The 14,266-nt window shown below is 39.6% G+C and overlaps 1 protein-coding gene across 1 annotated transcript in view; it reads left to right on the top strand.

The window, feature by feature from the left end:
• grin3a (glutamate receptor, ionotropic, N-methyl-D-aspartate 3A) overlaps positions 1-14,266 on the top strand; it is a gene marked incomplete at both ends in the record, with an annotated part of 60,319 nt that overhangs the window by 21,424 nt on the left and 24,629 nt on the right. Inside the window, 2 exons of the mRNA XM_080509933.1 lie at positions 12,499-13,168; positions 13,763-14,146. Of these exons, the coding sequence (XP_080366059.1) occupies positions 12,499-13,168; positions 13,763-14,146 (1,054 nt within the window). The remainder of the gene's footprint in view (positions 1-12,498; positions 13,169-13,762; positions 14,147-14,266) is intronic.

Genomic DNA, 14,266 nt, shown 5'->3' on the forward strand with positions numbered 1-14,266 from the left:
GCAGTGAATGCAAAAAAAACCCAACTCCCACTACATACAGCTGTTCTGTGGACTTTTTCTTTATTTGAATTTATTCATGGCGAGCAGCAAACAGAGAAGTGGAAAAATTAAGACGATTTTTAACTGGTGGATTGAAACCCAAAAGTGGATCGTGGTGAATTTTCAGTTGGCAAAAAAAAATGCAAGATAAAAATCATTCTAGCATCATCTATTCACACTTGTCCATAGCTCTCAATAATCAATAAGCATGCGTAAACAAACAATGCAGAATATGAGATATGAGTTTTGTTAAATTGAGGACAAACGAGGAAAAGTGTTGACAGGCAGAAGGATGAAGACTCATGTGACAATTGAACTACGGTGCACCGACACTAAAAGCAATATCCGGTACGATACTAGAATGCTCAAAAAAAAATAAAAAAAGCTGTGGTAATTGAAGTGATTGTCCATTTACTGGCCAGTTTATTGTTGACCATTACACTTGTGTTTGCATTAAATTCAGTGTGGGATGAAATAAAACTACCGTTTTACTACTACTTCTGATTTAATTCACAAATAATTAAACTTTTGTTTTATTCAAGTTACGTTTGTGTCCTTACATTGCGAGATAAGAGTTTATTTCATTTTAGATGTTGATCCAAAAGTGTATTTTCTACATAGTTTTTTAAAGCGGCACAGAGACACTGCAGAGGGGCAAAAGTACATCGTGCAGCTCCAGAGTTGTGACAGACCCCCTCCTTTAAGGCTGATTAAAAAGGTACCGATCAGGTTTCAGATGCCCCGGGTCCATAGGGACAGAAAATACAGAATACATGAGGTGAGAGGAAAATCCAACTCATTAATCAAAATGCACCCAGTTTTATATTTGAATGCAAAAATACACCTCAAATGCACTCGACTTATCCAACTTTCACTTGCAACTTATAAAGCTCAGTGGAGATTGGAAGTTTGGAGTTATTTTAAAATCCTTCGACAGACTTACAGGCATCAATCACGTCTTATATGTTAAGACCCTGACAAGCTCTTTGGATACCAGCTTGATGACACTGAACACGAAGAGCAAAGACCGGAGATTTGAGAAGAAGTTTCAACTCATTAAAATCACCTGATGTAATCCCTGATGCTACTTTTCCTGCGTGACTGATCTGTGTTTTTTTTTTTCCTCCTTCATTTATCCAACTTAAAATGATCACAAAATGTCAAATTCCACGTGTCATTTGTTTGATAATACCACCATTATCCATAGGCGCTGTTTTGTGTTTGTTCCAATATGCCTAAAAAGTCAACACTGGCCATGGGATGTGTTTCTTCTCTGTGAACGATTCACTTAATTTGCTCAGGAGATGTTAAACTACTTATCCAGTTGCGTTGGAAAGTGGAGTGAAACAGGCGTGAGTGTGTGGAAGCCGGATTCATTCGGTTCTCGTTTGAAGAAAGTCCTTGCCGATTCTCAACACCAAGGAAAATTAAAATTTCAGAATATATTGAGACTGAATGTACGGACATGAATAATGTATCGATGAAAATGAACCAAAGATTATCTAATAACGTGGAAAGATTAGCATTGCATTATGAGACGACAGATGATTACATATTCTCTGTTTTAAATAGCCCTAATCGGTTGCTGCTGGATATTCAGCTCGGCTGTGTAGTTGATTTATTCATTATTACTTGAATTCCTCGTTTCTCTGTGCGTTTGCTTTGAACCGAGAAAGATCAAGCAGAGATCAGGCTTGTGGATAAACTCCTCGTCTCAGATCTTGTTTTCCTCTGCTTACCACTGAGTTTGGTTTACCGAGTCTTCAATGATCTGTGCTTTTTTATTCTTCTGTCATCCATTCAGTCCTTTGAGAATAGTCTTCTAAGGCTCATCACTGAGCATTATGAGAAACTAACAGTGCGACAGAGACACTCGAGAAAACTGTGCAGAGCACCACACAGCCTTGGCACCATGTTCATGTTACGATATGTGAATTAATGCTGAAATCAAATATTACATGCTATTTTTTCCTTTTTGGAATGGTTTGCTTAACTCTGAAAAGCCCCACAATTCTGTTGTTTCATCCCCTCATTTGTAATTTGCAAAACTGCACGTTCACAGTTTACAATAATGACAGGGGCAGAATTACCACTCCACGTTCGTAGTCATTTTCCAAACAGCGGGTGATTTATTTCAAACGGTGGTTGACAAAAGTGGCCTCATTTTAAGCCAACAGCCTGTGCGTTTGTCTCAAATAGCAAAGTTGTCTGGAAAATATTAGCGGCCGACGCACATTAGGAAATGAACCATTGACAGAGGCATTTTAAAGCACTTGATGACACAAACACTTTTGTGTAGTGCTAAAGGATGTGTCCTCGGCACAAGTTGATATCTTCACCAGTTTTTAATCAGTAGAGAAACCACTTTGGTAAATGTTGCTGGACACATGCAAACAAACGGCCCAGGTTTTGTATTATACTGGAAAACTGTGAGCCACACTGTATTGAGTATTGCGAGGAAATACTGTATGTCGTAACATTAATGCACTTTCTCTTATAGCAAAAAAAAATCATAATGGGGCTGAGAGTTTCCAGAATTCTTTCAAATCCATATCACAGTAACACAAGTTTCCGTTTTCTACTAGGTGGGTTGTTAGTTGACACTGACGTAAATGGATAATTTGACAAAGTTGGACAACAAATGAACAAACTAAACATGTTTTTATTTGTGTGCCGTCTAAGTCACGAGTCAAGTTTGATTTGAGTGGCAAAAAATTTTTGAATTAAGAAAAATGACAAACTCCAAGTTTTTTTTTCCTTCTAATTGCTAACTTGACAAAGCTCATGCTGACAAATACATGCTAACTAATGATAACTCTCACAAGTTTGCTCTTGAAAGTGCAGCTGCTTGTTTTTGTGTGTAATTGCATTACATTTTGACACTTTAGCCTGAAAACTATTTTAGGTTACAGCATATATTGTAGCAGCCAGCGAGCATGTTGGCACCCATTTAAAGCTTCGCTTGAGTAAGTTAGGTTAAATTAGGAGCTACTTAGTTTTCAGACATTTTAACTCAACAGTGTCACATTGAGCCATTTTTTCTGCAAAAAACACAAGGTCTCCATTATGTCAAAGTCATAATCCAACTGAAAAAGTTGTGTTTTGGGTGTCTGTTTACATGACAATGGAGCTCGGACCTACTGAAAACTTTTTGAAAACTTTCCAACCACATGTAAATGGGGCATAATACAACTTTTCTGAAATGCTGCTACTGTACATGTGCACCATGGCCATAGTAAATAGTTATTCTGCCCATGTGTGAGTATATGGACAATCACAACAAATGGTGGCTTCGAGTGTGTCATGACTCCCAGTCCATATTCTCCTGGGACTTGATCATTTAATAATTTTCACTGTCACCATTAGTCACAAACCAATTTCATTGTCTGTCCATAAGAATGTCTTTGTGTTTATCAATGTAAATGTTTATAGCCTATCGATCTCTGTGTGTGGTTTCATTACAAAAACAGCCAACAGCACCCAGTAGTGGCTTGGCGTACTCGCAACTGTCATTTATGTGTAAACAGACATTGTTTTCAAAACAATGGCAGTGGAAATGCCAATCCTTACCGAAACAAAAACCCAAACAATACATTTTTACTTGAAAGATAGTTGTGTAAATGAGGCCTTTGTGATCTTTTTTTGAGGTGGCAGTATTGTCTTTCATGAAGATTGTACCCCAGATTTGTAGTTTTTGTCTCATAACATAATAAAACATTCTTCACTTAAGTAGAAGTACAAATACAAGCATAAAATGCTGGTGCTGGTTCAGTGTGCTTAAGTAAAAAGTAAGTAACATTTATTTCAAATGAAATACGGCACTGAACCTTTTAAGTAGAGAAGTATGTACCCGAGGCTACAATTGACTTTATGCAATTACATTTTTTACACTCGATTTAAATTAAATTAATACTCTGTATAAGAAAATGGACACAGACTGGACTCTCGACTTTTCAGTTATATGTCACTTCCCCTCTGATTGGTTATATAAAGTCATCATCTGTAAAACAGTATGTAAAGAATGTTAAAGTACAGATATCTGTGTGAAAATAATCAGAAGAATATTTATAGGAGTGTGTAACAGAAAAATCTGTTTTAATACAGAAGTGGAAGATCTGAGCTTTGCTCATAATCTTACATTTTGTTCTCTTTTTAATGCAGCACTGGTTTACTATCATAACCAATATGACTGAAGGAATTAGTTTCAGGCTAATAACCAATTTAAGATTTTTTTTTTCCCCCGCTTTGCTTTACTTCTAAATGAATTTCCATGTTAATATCCTTACTGGACCCTTCCTCAGCCTTTTGGATGAATGCCCAGTGTGTGATCCATCCGTCCATTGCATCATCCCTTCCCTGAAATATAGACTTTCTCGTTCCTTTTAGGCAACATAGCACATTACATCACCCCATTTCTTTCCCCGTACAATACCTCAATCACCACGGGTTACAGCACATCTCTGCCACACGTGTGAGACTTTTCTTGCTGCTCTTAAGAAGAAGTTGGTCTGCTTCAGTACGGCGTCTGACGGGGGCGTGCATATGTGCAAACATCCCTGAATCAAAGAGAGCGTGACAAAATCAATGATGTGACTCCCAACATTTACAGTCTCTTCCAAGCCGGCAGCATCAGTACAGTAGGATTGGTCAGGAGGTTCACTGCAGGACAGACAGCTTGCTGTTCATCGTACGTCAAGGCAGACAGACACATAGTTGGACTTATTTCATGCACTTTTAGGATGAATCATCAGGTAAAGTCTGCTCCTAAGCTTCATGCACACACCTCCACGTGCACAGGAAGCCAGAGTTTCCCAGGCTTGCCTCACCTAATTCTAGTCACTACGATTGTAAAAGCTGTGGTTTGGAGGGTAGATTTTGTGAGCAGAAAAGTGACACACTGCCTTCATTTCATAGTAATTAATTGGATTAGAGAGTCATTTTTTATTTTTGAATTCAGTCACTAAGCTGCAAGAACTAAACATTTCCACCGGAATGTCACACAAGCAGGTGCATTTCAAAAGACTAAGACGCAGGTAAGGCTCACATTTGACTCAATAAGCACAAAACCAGGTGGCACATGTTTGAGTATTTCACATACTGTGACTAAAGGGTCCACTTTATATAAATCTGGGATTTGGATGCATTCTGCAGACATCAAACCTGCACCTACATGTGATGAGTGTACCATATAATTACACTCCTGGCAGCAGATAGAACAGCAAAGAGGCAGAGGGGAGAAGGAAGGAGATGGAGGCGGAAATAAAGCAGAAAGCAAAATCTGAGATGTTTTTAAGGATTTTTCACATCAACACTATATGTAACCTTTGTAGACACAAATACAGAGATAAACTTTAGGGGGTAAAAGTCCTGTATGAGCAGATAAGATGTGCTGGCAGGGGCACATTTCACCTGGTTATCCAATTCTTTTTTCTTTTTTTTTTACTCCACTGGAGACAATCCCTCTCGATAAAAATCATTTTAAAGTGATGCATGCCCATCAAAGTAAAGGAGAGTACCCTGATGTGCCAGGAAGATGAGCTATAATAAGATAGAAAATGCTATATGATAAATGTCCCCACTGAGGCTTATAGTCCCTGAACCAGAGTAAGTAAAACACGTTCTGTTTGCTTTAGGCGGGGATTGGTTTAACAAGGACGAATGCTCTCGGCAGACACGTTAATGTCACCTAAAAGGCAGCTGCATTCACTTCTTTCTGTATTTCGGTTTTTAAGGACATGATGTTTTGATACCAACTTAAAAACATGCAATGCTGTTGATGAATATTTTTTTCAAAGTAATATAAGATGATGATTTAAGTGCACTCCCGTTCCCTTTCATTCTGCGTGCCGAGGAGCCGATGTGAAAACAGACACATCTGTGAGGTTCTACCCAATATTATGCTCCAAACCTTGTTTAGGTGATGCATGAGGCGAGAACACAAAAGGCGGGCATGACATTGAGTTAGTATCGCTGTGTAAAAGATGTGATTCATCCAAACGTCATTCCCCGCCTTAAAATACCTTCAAGACTCCTCTGCTTCAAAATGCCATCATTTTATCATTCCACGAGGTGGAAATGAATCATGTCGTATTGTATAAAAAGTTCAACTCTCACTTTTTACTTTAGAGCCACGGATGTTTAGTGACCCTGCCAAGATCGCATATACATCAACAGGCCCCCGGCCTTGGACGAGTCATCAGTATGCTGGACAAAAGCGACATTCGAGCTCCTCTGAAGCAATTTCAAACTATTAATTCAAAGTGGACCGAACCTGTGTGACAGCTGAGCTGTGTGTAGTTTTTGTGACGAGTCAATGAATAAACTGTTGAGGCATTAGGCCATTTCAAAACTTTGAACATCTCGCCGTTTATGATTTTAAACCAACATTTCTATCAGTCAAAATGGATTTCACCCTATCTGGTACTTTTTAAACAGACCAAAACATCTTTAGCATTTTGGGGTCGTTCCCAAGGTCATTTTTGACAAATACACAAGGAAAGATGGTGCTGTTAGTTTTTTTTAATGAAACCACACACATGTGAAGAAAACAATGCACTATAAGCAGTAACAATGTAGAGTTCACGGACATTCGTATGGACAGACAACCAAGTTAGTTTGCTATTACAGTGACTCAACTGTAGAACTACCAGGAAAATAGGGACTGGGAGTTGTGCCACCATGGATTCTGCGATGGTTGTTATTGTCCATCTACTTGTGCATTTGAGGAAAAACTACAGCCATGGTGAGCATGTGCAGTCACAGCATTTCAAAAAAGCCATTTTGAGAAGTTCCACTTCTGAAGTCGTTTTCAAAAAGTTTGTTGTTTTCAATGTCTTGAGTATGAATCCAGGCAGATATTTGAGTGTGTCAGATCGTCCAGACGGTTTAGTCTACACTTCCACCATGCATGAATGAGCCGTGGCCTTCCATGTCGTCATCTTTCCCCGGTTCACTGCCTTTTCTCCCTCGGACAACTTGTGATCGATACTGACCACAGTAGACCCATAACTTCCCATGAGAGCTGCAGTTTGAGACAGTTTTACCCAGTAGTTACAATTTAGACCTCAAATCCTGACATTAATACCCTCCCTCTAAAGCAAAGAAAAGAAAAGAAAAGAAAGAAAACCCATAATACCCATTTACATGTGAAAAAATTCAATCAAAAATAGGTCATCAGTGTTGGTCACTTCACTTATCAGTGGTCCCAATTTAAGTCAATCATTAATGGTAATGTGTTATAGTGTACAGGTTACATTTGATCCTGATAAAATTAAGTCAGAATTTAGCTTTTAACATTACCGCAGGTCATGTATGAGAAAGTTAATCAAGTTCTCAGCAGCAGGGGTGTCAAATGCATTTCAGTTCAGGGGCCACGTCAAGTGGGCCAGACCAGTAAAATAGTGTCAGAACAACGTCTAAATTAAAAGCATTTATTTGTTGTGGCACAGCGTATATGTGAAGAAAATGTCTAGATTTTTGCAAAACTAAACAATAACCACGGAATACAATGTCAACATGAAACCATTTTAAATGATATGATTCAGGTGCAAAACAAAGAAATTCCCTAAAAAAAAAACTCTTGCATGTTTTTTTCCCTAACGGTGGTTTTAAAGCTAATTCTAGTTTGGACACGATGATCTCAGGTTCTCAGTGTTGCGTTTGTTGTAAAAAGAATTTATAAAAATCAATGTTTTATTTTAATTCTTTACAATTTTCTTGGTGGTTTGGCGGGCTGGATCGGAACCTCTTGCAGGCCAATTTTGGCACACGGGCTTCATAATAACAACACTTTTCATTTATAGAGCACTTTTCAAAACACACAGAGTTACTTTATTAGCAAACATTAAAACAGACAAAGATCATAAAACAAGTCATAAAACACATCATAAAAAGAAATTTGTCGCATACCTCTAAAGCAGTTCTGAACAGGTGGGTCTTGATGAGAGATTTGAACGTGGTTCAGGTCTCATGTTTGACACCCCAGCTCTGCATACGCTAAACAAGCAAGTTTTGATCAACTAATTGCTGTTTGAACTCCAGATACAGCACAGAGTGTCAAATATGTAGCCTGGAGTCCAAAATAATGTCATCACGAGTCCCTTCATATGTGAAAATGCATATTTTCCCTGTTTCCAATTTATTTACCGAGTATTCACATACTGAGTATGTAATTCAAGAGGTCATATTCAACAGTAAAATTGACCTTGTTGTTAGTTGATGTTGCATCGACATCAAAACCATAGTGCAAGTCTAAATTTGTAAAGTTGTGTTGAAGGCTGCAGAAACTGTGCACCCGGAGAGGCCAGCTGTGTTATGTCAAACATGAAGAGTAACTATATGACAAACATGATTTCAAAATATGCCAGCAGTAAATAGAGGACAATCTTTTTACATTGTAAGGGACAAAAGTAGCATGAGGTTGGATTTACACATTTCCATTTGGTCAGTTTTTGGACAAACATCAAATTCACTTTTTTCACTGTTGCATTTAAATGTGGCAAAAAATCCAATAGTGTTTATTTATAGTTTATTAAGCTTTCATTTTACTGGTCCTACCCATTTGAGATCGAATTAAAAGGTATGTGGCCCCATGAATTACTATTAGATTGACAGACCTGCTCAAAACAAACCAAAAACCCCACATGTCGGGACGCAGAAGCAACGCACTCTTCGATGTGCACAATGGAGGAGCAGCCCTTGTTGCCGTTTTGACCTCTATATACATTTTATAAGCTATTTTTGACTGTGGAATAAAGCCAGCACAATGTTCCCACATGGAATGGCACAGAGCCCAGCCAACAGCATTGTTGTGGAAATTATATGGCAGAATATAAATCACAGAGGATTTAAGCATTTTGTTTACATCTTTTGATGTGATAGTAAAAAAAAGGTTTTTAGATAAAATAACGCGAGTACAATGCCAACTGATTGAGCTTTACACCAATGCTTTCCACATGAGGCTACAGGTAATTCTTTGAGATATTTTTCATATCGTACATGAGCAAGAATCTCAAGCCACAATGATATCCCAATCAATCACATTATAATTGAACTCAAATGGACCTTTGAGTTGAATTTCAATTAAATCTGTAAAGGCCTTCTTGCAATACTGAATCATAATCAGTATGACTAATGTGAAGCGGCAGTGATGTTGACATTCCACTGCAGAGGGCCAAACATTGCTCACTTAGTTCACAACTGAAACTGCATGAAAACACATCTACTGTCAAGACAAAAACTTGTACCCCTGGATACTCCTTCATATGGAGCCCCAGACATCACATCTGAAATCAAAGTTTAAATCGTGGCCAAAAATGCATATTTTGTGGCCACAAAATCGTATTTTGAGGGCATTAAATATTAATCTTTGGCCAGTAAGTGCTAATTTGAGAATACGAACTAGTTCTTTGTGGCCACAATTTAAAGTTGAATTTTAGATGTAATTTCTGGATATGCAGGAGTATCCAAGGGCATACGTTTTGTGTTGACAGTAAATACTAATTCAAGTTCACAAAATATTCATTTGTGGCCACAATTCAAAGTTCAATGTCATGTTTGTTGCTCTGTGCTCAGTGGTACATAAATTATAAATTGTGTTTAACCTAAGAAAACAGAAGAGAACATCAGTTACTACCAACTATACACAAACCTCAAAAGTAATACAAGCTAAAACAGCAACAGCATATATAATATATGTAAAAACATGTAAAAACAAGGTAAAAGTGCTCCAACATGAAGTCATGAATAAAGGCTGACAAGATGACTGACAAAAGGTTTCATAAATACATGAATCATACAAATGTACAATGTCACTGAATATTACATGTACTTTATACAAATAAATAATGTTCTTAAGATAAACCAATCATTCTGAAGCCTGTCCACTCTAACAGCCCTCTCTGTCTCTGTGGATTGTGTATTTTTTGTGATGGTAAAACATTTGTGTTGAAAGATTTAGCATCAGTGCTGCAGCTTTTGTATTATTGCTTCAGCCTTTACAGCTCCTATACTTTGGCTTTTGTCATCACATTGCATCACTACTTGCTCGTATATTATGGATACTTCATTTATTATGGTGACTTGTGCTTTGTGAAACGTGTCCAGGCTGCTGTACTTTTTGCCAGACAGAGAGAAACGCAAATAAGCTCAGAACTCTCGGTTTCAAAGATATTGAACGTTCCCACAAAACAGGCCGAGTGAGTTCAACTACTATAACCTGGACTGAAAAGTGCATTAATGAGCAGAGCCAATCAGGATCGAGCCCAGATGTGATGAGTGTCCTTGGACCTCTGATTAGCTGATCGGAGAAGCAGCAGTCTAACTCTGAGTTTTCTACTCGCTGTTTCCTGCCTGCCTCCAGCTTCAGTATGAAAAATGGGATATATGAAGGAAAAAAAAACATTAGGTTAAACACAGACACTTACAGAATTCAGCTGATTTCTGATGCACTTTGTTCGTGTATGACTGTCTTAGAATTTCAACAATTCGCGAACCATATGTTCAAGCTTATATGTGACCTTTTACTGAAACGTGACATTTCACCATTAAAACGGAGCGAGCTGTGTACTGTCAGGAGAGTGCGAGTTCGAGTCACTTACACTCTGCAATTGAAGGAGAGAGACACGTTCTCCAGGTACTGTAACGTTTACAAGCTATACTGAAGACATTGACCTTCAGACTGCATGCTAGGGCTGTCAGCTTGGCTTAAAGACTGTTAAAGATGTTGGAAAGTCGACAAGCTTGTGCAAAATGGAATTTTCCAGTGAGCAAGGTGACACGATGGAGCAGTTTTGGAAAAAGGTCACATCAGTTACATCGTTACCTCCTGAGGGCATATCGAAGACGTGTGTGTGTCTACCTGCACAGAGCGAGTGCCTGAGCTCCGTCTCACTTCCAAACGGAACCTATCCCATTGAAGTGTGAGCCCGTTTCAGTGTGTGCGTGGAGGGGCGAGTGTGTGCATCTGCCCTGGTATCTGACTCTCTCAGCCAGCCAGTAGCATGGCTCAGTGAGAGAGCAGGCCTGATCACTGAATTGTGATCCGTCTTATGCCGTCACAGACACACGGACACCCGCATGTACTATAAGCTTCTTCTGTGTCTACAAAGATAAAGCATTTATTTGATTTTTTGGGGGGGTTATATATTCAGAATTTTTGTCTGAAATAATAAACAAGAAGTTCAATTGCCAGCAATCAAGCTTGTACGTCTCAAATATGGGTCTAAGTTGTGACAAAGGTGTTGAACTCGTGGTGGGTCCGCACTACTTCATTCTTCATTCTCTTCATGTGGGTCACGTGGAAGAGTGGCTTCTCTCAGTCACCAAGTCGCAGGTTTGATCCCCACGTCGACTTTGCAAAATGCCCTTGTCCAGGAAACTGAACACCAATTTGTTCCCAATGAACGGACTGAGTGCCTCGCAGGCCAGCTGTCACGATTAGTGTGTGTGTGAATGGGTGAATGTGACTTTCAGTGTAAAGTGCATCAGGGACTGCTGAAGCAGGGAAATAGTGCAACGTAAGTGAAATCCATTTACAGTTTAGAGGATGCATTAAGAAAGTTTGTCAACAAGATAATGAATTCAGGCAATAGCCAAAAGTTGCTTTTAACATTAAAGTAATTATTTGAAGTAATAACTTTACATTTAAGCAATAATAGACACTACTGAAAAGTCAACAGTTTTTGAAAGTTTACTGATGCGAACTTCAGTATCAAATTCATCAATGTAAGCATAAAGTTAACTTTTGACTTCAACATCAACTTAGAAAAGTTTAGTTGATTAATGTGACTCTTACAAAGAAAAAAACCCCACCAACTTAAACTAGCAAATATATATATATATATATATATATATATATATATATATATATATATATATATATATATATATATATATATATATATATATATATATATATATATATATATATGAAGACCACATGCTTTCACTTATATAGGGATGTAATACTGTTTGAATGGTCCCCAAAAAGCTTTGCACTGTTAATCACATTCACACACCAGTGAAAGCAGCTGCCATGCAAGGTTCTCAGTCCATCCAGTGTGTGCCGTTTGGGGTTCTGTGTGGACAGGGGGAGACAGGGAATTGAACCTGCAACTTTCCTATTGAGAGATGGCCACTCTACCAACAAACCCTTGAAGCTGGGCCGTGCCCCATAAGTGATTTAAAAAAAAAAAAAAAAAAAAAAAAAAACAGAACTTTGCAAAGAGCAACTTAGAGCATTTCTGAAAGGATCACAACCCAGACTCGGTGTTTCAGTAACCTTTACCAAATCGCCTTGTTTTGGCTGTCACTACGCTACTTCCCAGACCTAACTCCCTCCTCAACAATAATGTTTGGTCTTTCTCATGAATTCACAAGATATAGCTTATGAGGAACTGCCGCTCTCATCTCTTTTACTCCTGACATGTCTTGTTTTCTCTTTCCCCTCGTCTCCCTCAGATTTCTAGCCAACACGTCCTTTGAGGGCCAGAGTGGTTTTATATCCAGAGACAGTCGTGGCCAGAACGTCATCTCCGAGTCCCATCACTACATCTGGTCCCTCCAGCTGGATCCTCTGGGCCAGCCAACCTGGACCCGCCTTGGACGCTGGCGCAGAGGCAGAGTTCTGATGGACCAAGGGGCCTGGCCAAGCCATATTGGATCTGGGGGCGGAGGGGACTGGCGCCGACCCACCCGGTTGCACATGCGAGTGGTAACACTGGTGGAGCACCCGTTTGTATTCACTCGCGAGGTGGACGGAGATGGTATGTGTCCCGCGGGCCAGCTGTGCCTCGATCCGCTCACCAACGACTCTTCAGTTTTGGAAGGACTGTTCCAGAACTTGGGAGGATCTAATGGATCCGTCCCCACAGAACTTAAGAAATGTTGCTATGGGTACTGCGTTGACCTGTTGGAGAAACTGGCAGAGGACATGGGCTTTTCTTTTGACCTCTACATTGTTGGAGATGGGAAATATGGAGGGTTCAAGAATGGGCGCTGGACAGGATTGGTGGGTGATCTGCTCAGTGGTGCCGCACATCTGGCAGTGACTTCCTTTAGCATTAATTCAGCCCGAAGTCAAGTCATTGACTTCACCTCACCCTTCTTCTCCACCAGCCTGGGAATCCTGGTCAGTATTGCTCTTCTCTTGCAAACCTCATTAGAGTTTCTTCCATGTACTTCTTACTCCCAATTTATGTCACTCTGTGGTCCAGTGAAGTGCACTGTGTGTCACTAGCCTCAACTCCCCTCTCTTCTCCTGGTATTCAGGTGGTCAGTGTCAATATTGCAGCGTTTTATTACTGCAAGCCCCTAAGTTATTGAATTCTGATGCAATTTCCAAATGTGGGATTGGCCAGGTGAAAATACAGCTTTATGGGGCAACCCACAATTGCTAAAGGTAATGTCACTGCATAGTGATTGTAGTTTTCCTTGTCTTTTTCTTCCAGCTTCTTATGGCAGTAGATTTTACTTGATACTTTATTAGACATCCATTTTTTTCTTATTTAATGTTTTTTTTTTTTTTACCTTTAACAACATAGGTACAGCATCAGCACCCTTTTTAGGAGCAATGTAATAGAAAATAATATAAGGAATTTACCTGGTTGAAATTTTTTTTTTTGAATTGCAAAATGTCCAGAACAACAATTTAATTTATTAAAGATTCCATGCCCTGTGCTTGGCAGCATACAAGTTTTCTGATCTTTTATCCTCTGCTGATTAGGTCCGCACTCGAGACACAGCTGCCCCCATTGGTGCCTTCATGTGGCCTCTCCACTGGTCCATGTGGCTCGGCATCTTCGTCTCCCTCCACGTCACCGCCGTCTTCCTCACCCTGTACGAGTGGCACAGCCCGTTCGGCATGACGCCGCGCGGACGCAATCGGGATCGGGTCTTCTCTTTCTCCTCTGCACTCAACGTCTGCTATGCCATCCTCTTTGGGAGAACGGTCGCCATCAAGCCCCCAAAGTGCTGGACGGGTCGTCTGCTGATGAACCTTTGGGCCATCTTCTGTCTGTTCTGTCTGTCCACCTACACCGCCAACCTGGCTGCTGTCATGGTCGGGGAAAAGACCTATGAACAGCTGTCAGGGATACATGATCCAAAGGTAGTACAGGCAGAAAGATGCAACGCTGGACAAACATGTGGTTTGAAGTTAAAAACTTGCTGATTGAATTATAAATATACAGTGTGATGTAAATATGTGGCTTTGGGGGCTTGAATTTCA

The sequence above is a fragment of the Blennius ocellaris genome (assembly GCF_963422515.1).
Source record: "Blennius ocellaris genome assembly, chromosome: 15".
NCBI lineage: Eukaryota > Metazoa > Chordata > Actinopteri > Blenniiformes > Blenniidae > Blennius > Blennius ocellaris.